At 44.9% G+C, this 13,487-nt stretch overlaps 1 protein-coding gene across 10 annotated transcripts in view; it reads right to left on the bottom strand.

Annotated features, from left to right (window-relative positions):
* Nucleotides 1–13,487, bottom strand: part of LOC112237004 (neurexin-3b-like) — a 492,294-nt gene that overhangs the window by 255,068 nt on the left and 223,739 nt on the right. For 8 of the 10 annotated variants that reach the window (XM_042321785.1, XM_042321793.1, XM_042321786.1 and 5 more), the window contains 9 exons: nucleotides 10,482–10,685; nucleotides 8,584–8,610; nucleotides 6,968–7,087; nucleotides 6,648–6,760; nucleotides 6,092–6,360; nucleotides 5,459–5,649; nucleotides 4,794–4,967; nucleotides 4,032–4,058; nucleotides 1,950–2,069 (listed from right to left, as the gene is read on the bottom strand). In XM_042321785.1, the coding sequence (XP_042177719.1) occupies nucleotides 1,950–2,069; nucleotides 4,032–4,058; nucleotides 4,794–4,967; nucleotides 5,459–5,649; nucleotides 6,092–6,360; nucleotides 6,648–6,760; nucleotides 6,968–7,087; nucleotides 8,584–8,610; nucleotides 10,482–10,685 (1,245 nt within the window). The remainder of the gene's footprint in view (nucleotides 1–1,949; nucleotides 2,070–4,031; nucleotides 4,059–4,793; nucleotides 4,968–5,458; nucleotides 5,650–6,091; nucleotides 6,361–6,647; nucleotides 6,761–6,967; nucleotides 7,088–8,583; nucleotides 8,611–10,481; nucleotides 10,686–13,487) is intronic. The other 2 variants (XM_042321789.1, XM_042321792.1) reach the window with 1 other exon arrangement.

Below are 13,487 nucleotides of genomic sequence, written 5' to 3'. Positions count from 1 at the left end.
AGTTTCACTATCAAACAACATGATTTGAGATATCACTGTTGCATTGTGTAAGTTGGAGAAAGCGTCATAGCAATCCACTTTCTGCAGCAGGTACAGCATGAGAGGGGTGTGTTTGTGTGTGTGTTTGGAGAGGGATAGCGAGAGAGAGAGGGATAGCCAGAGAGAGAGGGATAGTGAGAGAGAGAGAGGGAGAGAGAGAGAGAGCGAGAGAGAGAGGAGGAAAGCTGATTTCTTGCTCAGGGGATTGCATCTAATTTCTTCTCTCAGCTAGCCAGCCTGGTGTAGGCTAGGCTGCGTACGGAGATGCTCGGTATATTACTGCCATCTAGTGGTGGCTCTATGAACAGTTTATAAATCTCGGGGAAGTGGAACCTCTACTTCATTATTATTTTACCCTTATTTTACCAGGTAAGTTGACTGAGAACACGTTCTCATTTACTGCTACAGGGGAGAGGAGGGGGGATGAATCAGCCAATTGTAAACTGTACAGTAGAGAAGAATAACTAAAAGGATGGATTATAAAACACAAATGGAACACTAATCTGGTACCTGGCCAGAACATTAAACCACTACATTTAACAGCACCCAAAGGGCCCCTGTTTTAATAGATAACAACTAACAATGAAGTTGTTGTTTTGTTTACTGGTATTAGAATCCCTATTAGCTGGCTACAACTACGCTACCTGGGGTCCAATTAAAGCAAAATACAAAACAAGTCCACAAAAGACAAAGCCCGAGGGATTTAGCCAGAAGCAGTACACTGCATAGGGAACTATTTAGGATGGAAATAATGGTGATGTCGTGCCCTTGGCTCCTTGACGTTGAAGTGTCGACAGGATTAGATGTGAAACCACTGGAACGTCTGCTGAGGCATGACCGTAGGCTAATCACTGGGTCAGAGTAGCACTCATCACCTCAAACCACGACTCTGTGTCAAAGACAGGACAAGAAACACAGACGAGAGAACGAGAGAGAGAGAGAGAGAGAGAGAGAGAGGGAGAGAGAGAAGAGAGAGAAAAAGAACGAGAGAGCAAGGTAAAGGCAGAGAGGTGAGGACCTAAAGAGAGAGTGAGAGAGCAAGGTAAAGGCAGAGAGGTGAGGACCTAAAGAGAGAGTGAGAGAGCAAGGTAAAGGCAGAGAGGTGAGGACCTAAAGAGAGAGTGAGAGAGCAAGGTAAAGGCAGAGAGGTGAGGACCTAAAGAGAGAGTGAGAGAGCAAGGTAAAGGCAGAGAGGTGAGGACCTAAAGAGAGAGTGAGAGAGCAAGGGAAAGAAAGAGAGCCAGGTCGAGGACGAGAGAGCCGTGGAGCCACCAGCAGCATTAGCCGGTATGAAAGACCAGTGTGATCACAGGTCCTTTTCGACATGATTCAGCTCGTTAGCTGTGCTACGGGCAAAACAGAGCAGAGCGACCCTTACATTACACTGTCCCGTGAACCCGTGAAAGATCGTGCACGCCACTGTGCGCGCCTGCCACCGCAAACTGAAGACGAGAGTCCCCATCGTCACGGGGATAAGAGCCACACACATCTGAGAAACCTCTTTAGGGGTGTTTATAAAATGACTGCTCGGGCAGAACCAGCAGTTATACATAACGTCAGTCACTCACTGGCTCATAAAACCAAGTTACTAAAGCTCTGTGACCAAACAACAAGAAGGTGTGACACTGAGAACCATTTCAAACCAATTCAACCGCTCTTGTGCTGAAGGTCTTCGGGGCATATTTTGAATATCACAGACACACCATTCCTTTCACTGTTGCTGTCACAGAGAAAGGAGAATATACAGCGTAAGAATAAGGTAACAACCAGCACGCTGCAGAAAACCCTTTGACCGCTGGTACTGACGGCTGTCGCACAGCGTGCCTCAGTGCAACAGGCCATGGAAAAGTTGAAGGCGTCTGTCTGTGTGTCTGTCTGCATGTGTACAGTAAGAAGACAACGGTACTCACGGTCGTTGCACTGCGTCCCTGTGTAAGATGTCATGGTGCAGTCGCAGGTGAAGTTCTCCCACTGCTGAATACAAACGCCCATGTTGGCACAGGAGTCCTCCTGACAGGTAGTGCTGGGTCCTGGAGGAACAGACAGGGTGTAAAGGTGTGGAGTAACCACAGGGGATGCCACTGAGCTCCGTCATTGGAGGTACCATGCAGTAGTGCACTTTGTGTGGAACAGGAAGTGGGGGGGGGGTCATGCGGGCCGTATCGTTCCAACAGGACGTCTCAACGTTTGGAGAAAGAAAACACAACACTCTCTCTGTGTGTTTTAACACGGCATAAGAACCATTACGAACAGGCAAGAACAGACAAGAGGAATAGACGACCTTGTCCACATGTGGCTTTACGATAACAGATACTGTACAGGAGCCACAGAAAGTGTTCCCGCCCTCCTAAAAAAAAAACGATCAAAAACTACACGTCTTTTTTTCCAGGAAGTGTAACATTACAATAATGGGATACACTGTAGATTTACAACACCATAGACTTAAGGCAACACAGAAATGAAAACAAGAACAGTAACAAGTGAACACTTCAGAGTGTGCAAGCACAGTAGTGCATATCCCTGAGTATGCACTCCGTTGAGACAGTCTAAGGGGTATTCAAAGTCAAACAGGATGTGTGTATACCATTCTCCACCAACCGCCACCACACATACAGTATCTCACACTTTTGAATACTTGTCTAAGTGGGAATGCAAACAAGAACAATGCATTATATGTATATAGTAAATCCGTCTGGATCCAAACAAATGACATACAAGTCTTATCAAGAAACCTCCAAAAGAAAAAATGAATTTCAAAAAGTGAAATGATCAAGAGACAGAAACAACTGTAAATAAACAGTCATTTAAGTGCAAGTGTCATGTGAAAGAGAATATGTGAGAAATGAGAAGACAGTGGAGGTGAAACAGAAGAATAGAAAAGAAGTAGTATAGTTGCTGGCTGAAAATGCCTTTACTGTCTAATGCAGGTGGCGGTATTCAGTCGCAGGGCCCTGTCTGTACCGGAAGACTCACTCTCTGTCACAGCACTTTCTCATTTCACCAGAGAAAGGAAGGAAGGAGTACGACAGGGTTGAGAGAGAGAGAGAGAGAGAGAGGGGGGCTGAGAGATGGCCTCAACAGCACGGTTGATGCGCATTTGCAGTGTTTGCTATACTTTTCTGTATATCTCAACTTTTAATACCTGAGTCATTTACTTTGATATATAGAGACGGGTATACGTAACTCTGGGAACTCCCTGAAACCAGCCTCGGTTAAAGCTCAGCAGCAGGTATGTGATGCTATTGGCTACTTCCTCTGTCCCACCTGACACAGTAATAATCTGTGTCAGGTGTGTCTCTGTATCTCAGTATAGTAGGATGTATTCTAATATATATATATATATATATACACACCCACTCTACATGTATCATCTTCTACCTATTTAATTACAACTCTGATCCACTATGTTCACCCCTACTCTCCTCTCTGACTATGGGAGCAGGAACACGAGTTTGTTTCTGTTCAAACTGTAATGGACTCTGCTACTCTGGGTCTGTGTCAGGCGGATGGACGGACGGACCGAGCAGAGCATGATTACCATAAAGAGTGGGCCGGTCGGTGCCGCGGCCGTAGGCAGACAGCAACTATGCGTAGGACAACATAATTACAGTACTACAGCCCTGGGCTGGAAATGGACCTTATGGTTCATAATGGATGTGCTTCTCCGTGTATGGGTTGGAATGATTGTTTTTCACCTCCTCTCTTTCAGTATCTCTCTCTGTCTCTCCCTTCTGGATTCTCTCACTTGTTCTCCCTCTTATCACTCTCTTTCTAACCCTCTCTCTCTGTCTTTCTCTTCTTTTACCCTTCTCTCTCTCTCTCTCTCTCTCTCTCTCTCTCTCTCTCTCTCTCTCTCTCTCCAAAATTTCTCCCGCCTCTCCCAGAGAGCGAGTCCTCCTCGCCAGCAGTGGGACATGCTACACCCACAATGCATTGCACACAGCATTCTTTCAGCCACGCCTCAGAGAAGCGTTGAGAGTTGAACCTTCTACCTTGCAGGTCGGCTTTGGTGAAACCAACTTTGTTAGCGCAGAAACACAACAAACAGAACAGAAAGAAGCGTAAAAACAACAGAGTCAGGTTAGTGAAGGACCATAGGGTTAGTTTGAGTATCTGGTATAGTAGAGGTATAGGTAAGTACAGTGACTATAAAGGTAAGTACTTCACGTTGTTATGTTAAGTGGTTAATTAGTGTTCATCTGTTAGATTGTAGAAAAATGAGTAGGTAGAAAAAGTGATCGGGTTTATAGATATTGGTGTGTAAGTCATTGCGTGTGTTTAGGAATGTGCTGTGAGAGAACAAGCTCAGTTTGAATACTGATCCTTTGGCACAACCTAGTGGTAGATGCAGTGCCCCAGTCTATTAGTTTACCACAGTCCACGAGTGGTTCCCAACCTTTTTCGGTTACTGAACCACTGCCCGGAGTTCCCCTGTAGTACCCCCTCATGTGCATTTTACCAGTAGGCCTAAGGTCTCATGAGTCTTCTCAAGTACCCCCTGTGGATAGGCCAAGAACCACCAGGGGTCCTAGTACCCCTGGTTGGGAACCACTGCCCTACACCATTGGGCTGAGACCCTAAGTGGCCATAAATTAACTGGGCTTGATGGTCAAAAAGGTGTAAGTGGGCAAGGACGATAGTATAGCAGAGGGTCAAGATCTAGTGACCTAGGGTGCAAGGGGTTGATTTTGAACTGGACGCATACATAATATATAGTTTCTTTTAGCGTAGGGGTCATAGGTCATGGGTCGTACCTTCACATCCGCGTTCGATCTGTCCGGAGCGGAACAGGGCGTCGTTGATGAGGTCAGGCAGGCGGCCGTTCAGATCTACAGACGCCAGACAACCCTGGAAACCTTCCCTAGAGACCACTAGTTTAGGAAGGTTCTGGTACATGTTAGGCCCCAGCCCTGCCACAAACAGATCCCCTTCAGGGAGGGAGAGAGGGAGAGAGAGACACAAAGAGAGAGAGAGAGAGAGAGAGAGGGACAGGTGAAAGGAGGGGTGAGTTGACGAACAAATGAAGGATAAAGGATGTAAAGGTCAGAGAGTGTGTCAACACCGTTTCTGTAAATAGAGGATAATCCAGTCATTACACAACTATAACGAGTTTGTTCAGTCAAATCAGCAAACAGCCTGAGCAAACACCAACGTCGGCTCCATTCCAACATCCACACTAGCATCACTTAGAAGGAAGCATGTGTCGGACACACCTTCTAAGTGCTATGCTACAGTAGCGTAAACGTTGGATTGACAGTGTTTATGTCTCTATGATGAAAGGGCATATAGAGGCTGACTGCTTGGTTTTTACTGAAAAGTACATCTCTAGTGCTGGTAGACTTGATGCGTGTTGACTTGCTTCCTTGGAACGGTGGGAGAAAGTGTATGAGGATATGTTTATCACTGTATTTCTTGTTACCTTTGAGGTCGAGGTTCTTGGCTCCGTTGACGTTCTGCGTGACGGACTTGGCGTCCACCTTGAGGGTGTGTGTGTTGGTGGCGTCCCTGGTGATAACTACGTTGTGCCACAGGTTGTCATTCAGGGCACTGTCACTGTTCCCCTTCAACAGACTGGGACCGTTCCCCAGGTCGAACACATAGTGGACAAACCTACGGAGGGACGAGACAAGGGACACAGATGCACACCTCAGCACCCCTTAGTGCTTCCCTTCATTAAGGGCCCTTCTTCTCCACTATACGCCCCAAGAGGAGCCACTTTAGCCTGTGTGTGTGTACTCTGGGACCGGCCTCAGAGAAGCCACTTTAGCCTGTGTGTGTGTACTCTGGGACCGGCCTCAGAGAAGCCCCTTCAGCCTGTGTGTGTCCATTAGCGTGCACTACCAAAAAAATAGGACTCAGTTGAAGTGTGTGAGTTACTGAGAAGGGGAGTGTGTGAGTTACTGAGAAGGGGAGTGTGTGAGTTACTGAGAAGGGGAGTGTGTGCACAAGCAGTGGTAGAGACAACAAGAGAGCACTCGCTCTCCTCTGAACACTGAGCAAACAAGGCCAGGTAAGAGAATGACGGTACTCGTACATATGACTAGTGCCTCACCCTTTGACCAGCTCAACAGCGATAAAGTCATTTCCGTCTCCGCTGTTGAACAGTATGAAGCCGTCCGGGGAGGTGGTTTTAAACTGGAAGAACAGGTGCATGGTGGTGTAGGCTTGCAAGGTGGCCAGGCCCAGGTAGCTGCCCTTGGACTTAAAGGTCACCGGGTCGGCGATGATGAAACGCATGCCGAAGCGGGCGTTGAGCTCGCAGAAGTCGATGTCGCCGTTCTTACACATGTCAATGTAGAACATGCTGTTGAACTTCAGGCCCTGTGGAGGTGAGTTAGGGAACGATAACAATAACATTTGGTATCGCGATAACTCAGCGGTGACAATAATATGGACAGCTATTTGTATCACCCTAAGTAATGCTAAAGCAAGGAAGAGAGAAGTTGTTCAAATCTTAAGGGGGAGAATCTAGAAGAGGTCTAGAGGCTATAACAGTAGCACTAGCTCTGACCCCGACCCCCTTCGGTCTGTGTAGGTTAGTGCCTGGCCAGGAGCCAAATGATGATTTATGATCTAACATGTGTTCCTGCCAGGCCTGGAGGTGTTACCTGCAGGTGTCCAACGAAAGGGGGGGGGGGAGAGGAGACGAAACGTCTCTCTGTCAGAATCCCTGTCTCCACATTGTGGAACTCCAGGCGAGTGTGGTCACCTGCCATCTGGCCTGGAGAGAGAGGAAGGAGAACGAGAGAGAGAGGGTGTGGGGAGGCAAAGCAGGAAATAGAAAGATGTAGGGAATAACAAAGGAAGGGAAGAAAGGGGGGAAGAGGGGGGAGAGGGCAGGATTGGAATATGAAAGGATTTCACCTCTTTTATTAGTAAAAAAAAAATGCTTTAGTAAATTAAATTCTCATCACATCAAAAGCAGTACCTTCAGCCATGTCTTCGTCGACTGTCAGTTTGAAGTTTTTACCGCGTCGGACCACTCTGACGGAGTGCCAGTCATAATTATTGAGCTTTTGTCCCGCATATAGAATCTCTGGTCCCTTGCCTGAGAAGGACCGTTTGTTAGTTCAGGGTTAGAGTTAGTCAGCAACGCAAACCAAACCTTTGTTTTGTCGGGGTGAGCTTGGTTATTCTACCAGCAACCTTAGTGGGGGCGGATGGTTCTGCGATTCAGGGACACAGTATTCTCAACCTAACTTCCCTTCCCCCCTTCTACACCTGCTACGCTAGGTTAGTCTACCGATAACCAATTTGTTGGTCAGAGAAGAAGAAAGCATTTTCTGGGACACTGATTCTAGCTTGGATCTTGAATGCAGGAAAGCAGGTTGGTTGCACTCTGTGCATTTTGCGTTTACTTTGCTAACTCTAAATCAAAGATTTGGTTTGGCTTAAAGTAAAAACAGAGGAGAAAAGATCTGAACAGATTACAATAAATGACAAACCGTAATACATACAGTACATGTGTACAGTATGCAATAATCTATGTCCATTGTCAGTGGACGTATGACTGCTCATATGGTAAGATAATAACTGCTGTTACTCATAAAAGGGCTTGGAACTTTTTTCAAAGCACATCTCTACACAACGCGGACAAATCATAGAAGGTGCAGGTCCACAGGTCCACAGGTTCACAGGTCCACAGGTCCACAAAAGGCAAAGAGAGAATCTCTTCAAATACAAATTCCTCTTCTATCCACAAGAGGGCGTGTCAAGCCTGTGGTGTGCCACTCCAGTGTGTTCACGGAGAGTGTGTGTGTGTGTCTGTGTGTGTGTGTGTGTGTGTGTGTGTGTGTGTGTGTGTGTGTGTGTGTGTGTGTGTGTGTGTGTGCGCTCGTGTGTGTGTTTCATTACACATCTTACCTATTGCCGCATTAGGTGTGCTGTGCAATCAGTGACATTGATCAGAGTAATTGGAGTGAATGACTGTGTCTGATCTGTCACTCAAACTGGGATCTACCGTGAAATAAAGCTGCAGCTTGGGGACAGGCTGTCGCACACACACGCACACACAGAGCGGGAGAGAAATCCACACAGACGCACACACTCAAACACACATACACAGTTTCAAACACACCTTGCACACGTATCAGTTGAAACCAACATTCGTTCTCCAGGCAACATTCACAAACCAGGCCCTTGACTGTCTGTCATGACCAACACATGTTCCTCTCTCTGTCAGACTCAAGACCTCTTAATGAGTAAGAGCAGTTGTACTGTACCTCTGTACATGTCATTCAACCATTTATATTGTCAAGACAAACAGAGAATACCATTCCCATACTAGGACCGTTACATATGGGAGGGAATTTCAGTAACATTTTGAGGGCAAAAGACTTAAAGTTGGATAATTGAGTTAAAAGTAATGTATAGAAACAATTATAATGTCCTCTTTGATCTTAGCTATAGCTGATCCCTTATCCATGTAATTCCATTATCTCACTTCTGTACATTACCCTATCTATAACACACAAATCATGTCAAACATCATTATATAACGTTCATTTAAAGAAGAATTCTCCAACAAGTGGAGTGGTGACTTACTGGTGTTACAGTTTATCCTGACACAGTCTAGATGGGGGGAGAATAAGTGACAGATGAAATCGCATCCTTCAAGGTAAAAGCTGCAGACATCCAAGAACAGAAACTCCACCTTCCGGGGACGGTCACATGACGTTGGCGGCCATTTTAGGTTGTTATGGTAACTTTTGATGACGTCAACATCAAACTGCCATTTTGGATATTATGACTTATTCCAATTTTGACCATTATGCTTTCTTTGAGTTGAGGTCAGAATTACTTCTCTCAAATTAAAATACTTTTCTTTGTGTTTGGCAGTATTTTGTAGGTCTGATGCGTGCTATAAAATACATTTTGAAAAATATTTAAAATGTGTTTACATGTTTATTCAATTTCAAAATGTCCGCTTGCAGTTCAATGGCCACATCGATTTACCAACCCAGTATTTTGGAAACTTCATTTTGTCCTCAACACCTGTAGCCATCAGTTGATTTATAAATCAATTTGCAGTATACTTTACATTAAACTACAGGCTACAGTGTTACATGATGGGTATCTCGTTCAAAAGAAGATACAGGAAGTAGACTAGTCCTGGGATTGGTCTGATTGGTCAGGTGATCTGGGTTGGGATCCATGTGACCCAGCTCGTCATGTACCGTCAACCGCAACAGAAAAGTGGAAGCAAACAGCATCGATCCAGTCAGCACCAGCACTGCACAGTGGCCTAGAAGCAAATCACTAACCTGTCTCTAACACAGGACTAGTTGTGTCAGGAGTAGTAGTGAATTTAGTCGTTTTGATCAGATTATCTACTGAGCAGTATAGTTGATAAAGTGATTGAAAACATAATGTATATAAAACTAACTGAAGTATAGTCATCACTGTAGTAATGTGATGGTAATTATGTGTTGACAGGTGCTGTTTGTGTGTGTATTGTATGAGCGCATGCGTTCGTCACTACGACAGATTGGGTGCTTCTATCCTATCCCATTTTGGGCCGACATGTAAGCTTGAATAGAAATAAGTTATACTAGCAAGAGCAGTGTGCGAGTTTCTCTTTTCTTTCATAATTCCCGCGCAGCTGCAACCAGATGTGCGAGTGCTTTTTGGAATGTTGAACCCTATACTACATGCCTATAAGCCACCATCGGCAGGCTAGCTGTGTGCTGTGGGCTCGGGCTGTATGCTAGGCGGGCCGCAGGCTAGGGGCCGTTGAAGGGGTGAGTACCATCTTTGAACAAGGTGACATGGGAGATACCACCTACACTACTGTATGGGGTACTAATGGGAGGAGCTAATATGGACCATACCAAAATAAAAATAATAAAACAGGAAATAATAAACAAAACACTGTTACGACAAGAACAAGCCCAGATGTTATCAGTACGTTACATAAGAGATACAAATTCGAAATAAAACAATAGGACCTATTAAAAGTCTTATAAATGCGTATATGGTATAGCTATATGCTAGGCCAACGTGGAACAATGTTTGTGAAAAATGTTGAGTAAATCATTGAAAGTGTCTAGCCTGAGAGTTATGTGTTACAATTAGTGAATTCTTCTACAGTCAAGTCAATATCGTAATGAAGAATGACTGTGGTATGATCTGTTCAAAAGATGTAGCCTGAAAGCATGGATATTGTGGTTAAGTGTTAGATTCATGAGATAGAAATACCCTACAGAGACCACAGCAACAAGAAAATGCTGTATATAATGCCAAGCAAATCAAAATACAATCCATGCAACTACTGTACAAAAATGATTCAAAATGAGTTTTAGTTTGTGTTAGATTTTTTGATGTATTCGACCAAAACAAAAAAAGAACTAATGTAAAATACAACTCACAAAAACGACTATGAGCTAACTTAAACATGCCTCCTCAAAAGAAGAGGGTTAGCGGTTAACTGTTTTATACGATACCTAGGTTGATCGTGAGTTTGACGCGGCCGCTGTCCAGCTCGAGACGGAGTGTGTCAGCGGAGTCCCGAGAGTTAGTGGCCATTAGGAGCCCGAATGCATGCTGGGACTTGAAGCGGAGGGAGACGTCCTCTGCCTCAGTGTGCATCACGCTTGGCATCACCACTTTCATATACATGCTGCCGTCGTAGCTCAGGATGGACGCCTCTGTAGAGTTGGAAGGAGGGAGGAGAGAGAGAGAGGAAGTGGTTTAGAGATGAATAAAGACAAACCTCAATGGATATACACTACCGTTCAAAACATTGGGGCCACTTAGAAATGTCCTTGTTTTTTAAAGAAAAGCACATTTTGTTGTCCATTTATATAGCGTCAAATTGATTAGAAATACAGTGTCGACATTGTTGATGTTGTAAATGACTATTGTAGCTGGAAACAGCAGATATTTTATGGAATATCAGAGGCCCATTATCAGCAACCATCACTCCTGTGTTCCAATAGGCACGTTGTGTTAGCTAATCCCAAGTTTATCATTTTAAAAGGCTAATTGATCATTAGAAAACCCTTTTGCAATTATGTTAGCACAGCTGTAAACTGTTCTGATTAAATAAGCAATAAAACTGGCCTTCTTTAGACTAGTTGAGTATCTGGAGCATCAGCATTTGTGTGTTTGATGACAGGCTCAAAATGGCCAGAAACAAAGAACTTTCTTCTGAAACTCGTCAGTCTATTCTTGTTCTGAGAAATGAAGGCTATTCCATGCGAGAAATTGCCAAGAAACTGAAGATGTTGTACAACGCTGTGTACTACTCCCTTCACAGAACAGCGCAAACCTTTTCTGACCAGAATAGAAAGAGGAGTGGGAGGCCCCGGTGCACAACTGAGCAAGAGGACAAGTACATTGGAGTATCTAGTTTGAGAAACAGACGCCACACAAGTCCTCAACTAGCAGCTTCCTTAAATAGTACCCGCAAAACACCAGTCTCAACGTCAACAGCGAAGAGACGACTCCGAGTTCCTCTGTCCAGTGTCTGTGTTCTTTTGCCCATCTTAATCTTTTCTTTTTATAGGCCAGTCTGAGATATGGCTTTTTCTCTGCAATTCTGCATAGAAGGCCAGCATCCCTGAGTCATCTTTTTAGTGTTTCTTGGCAATTTCTTGCATGGAATAGCCTTCCTTTCTCAGAACAAGAATAGACTGATGAGTTTCAGATGAAAGTTCTTTGTTTCTGTCCATTTTGAGCCTGTCATCGAACCTACAAATGCTGATGATCCAATCTCTCTGTACTTTGCTCCGTTCATCTTTCCCTCGATCCTGACTTGTCTCCTAGTCCTTGCCGATGAAAAATATCCCCACAGCACGATGCTGCCATCGCCATGCTTCACCGTAGGGATGGTGCCAGGTTTCCTCCAGAGAGACGCTTGGCATTCAGCCCAAAGAGTTTAATCTTGGTTTCATCAGACAAGAGAATCTTATTTCTCATGGTCTGACAGTCCTTTAGGTGCCTTTTGGCAAACTCCAAGAGTGCTGTCATGTGCCTTTTATTGAGGAGTGGCTTTCGTCTGGCCACGCTACCATAAAGGTCTGATTGGTGGAGTGCTGCAGCGATGGCTTCTGGAAGGTTCTCCCACCTCCACAGATGAACTCTGGTACTCTGTTAGAGTGACCATCGGGTTCTTGGTCACCTCCCTCCCATTTAAGAATGATGGAGGCCACTGTGTTCTTAGGAACCTTGAAAGATGCAGACATGTTTTGGTACCCTTTTTCAGATCTGTGCCTCGACACATTCCTGTCTCGGAGCTCTACAGAGAATTCCTTCGAATCTCATGGCTTGGTTTTTGCTCTGACATGCACTGTCAACTTTTGGACCTTATATAGACAGGCGTGTGCCTTTCCAAATCATGTCCAAACAATTGAATTTACCACAGGTGGACTCCAATCAAGTTGTAGAAACATCTCAAGGATGATCAATGGAAACAGGACGCACCTGAGCTTTCAATTTCAAGTCTCAAAGGTACTTCTATTTTTTATTTGTAATAAATTTGCAAACATTTCTAAAAACCTTTGTCATTATGTTTTATTTTACAGCTGTAACGCAACAAAATGTGGGAAATGGGATTGGGTCTGAATGTTTTCCGAAGACCCTGTACTTGGTCATAAGGATGAACCATAGGCCTACACATCCCACATGCACACTCCAAACGTTGTACTACACTACTGTGTCTGCACGCCCAGGCTCGACACACAATGCTCGACAAGCAGAACATTTTACACATCAACATCTTCCTTCCTCGACAATTTCCCTTTGTTCCTTACAGTGGTTCCTTCATGACTATCATGCACACCTGTTTTCACACACACACACACACACACACACGCACACACACACACACGCACGCACGCACACGCACACACGCACACGCACACGCGCACGCACGCACGCACACACACACACACACACACACACACACACACACACACACACACACACACACACACTCAGTTGGTAGAGCATGTCACTTGGATGGTGGGTTTGATTCCCAGCGACCACCCAGATGTAAAATGTATGTGTCGCACGCATGACTGTAAATCACTTTGGATAAAAGCGTCTGCTAAATTACATATATTACATTAAGATTACATGGACTCTCCCTCTCCGACTGACACATCTACGGTGCATCCTATCCCAGTTAAACAGAGAGATCAGCACATCAGATAAGAGGAAGGGGACACATTTAGTCGCAACACCCCCTCCCCTCCCTCATTTCTGCTGTTCACACGTGTCGTCATGGGGTGACTGGCAGACAGGCAGGGCTATAATGCTGGAAGGTGTTCTGTTCTGGGAGAGATGTATTAAAAGGGCACTCAGCCGTGAAATACCTTCTTTGACACCTCAACTTTAAAAGGACAAATAGCCCTCAGGCTTTATTTTACTTGGATTAAAATAAAAAACTATCTCTGTCTGGAGATGATAATATTGCAACTGTCTAAGCCGAGGCTCTCTAGAGGCAG

Source organism: Oncorhynchus tshawytscha, linkage group LG05 (assembly GCF_018296145.1).
Source record: "Oncorhynchus tshawytscha isolate Ot180627B linkage group LG05, Otsh_v2.0, whole genome shotgun sequence".
Classification (NCBI taxonomy): domain Eukaryota; kingdom Metazoa; phylum Chordata; class Actinopteri; order Salmoniformes; family Salmonidae; genus Oncorhynchus; species Oncorhynchus tshawytscha.
The sequence above is the reverse complement of the archived record's forward strand: the minus strand, read 5'-3'. Positions and strand labels throughout refer to the sequence as shown.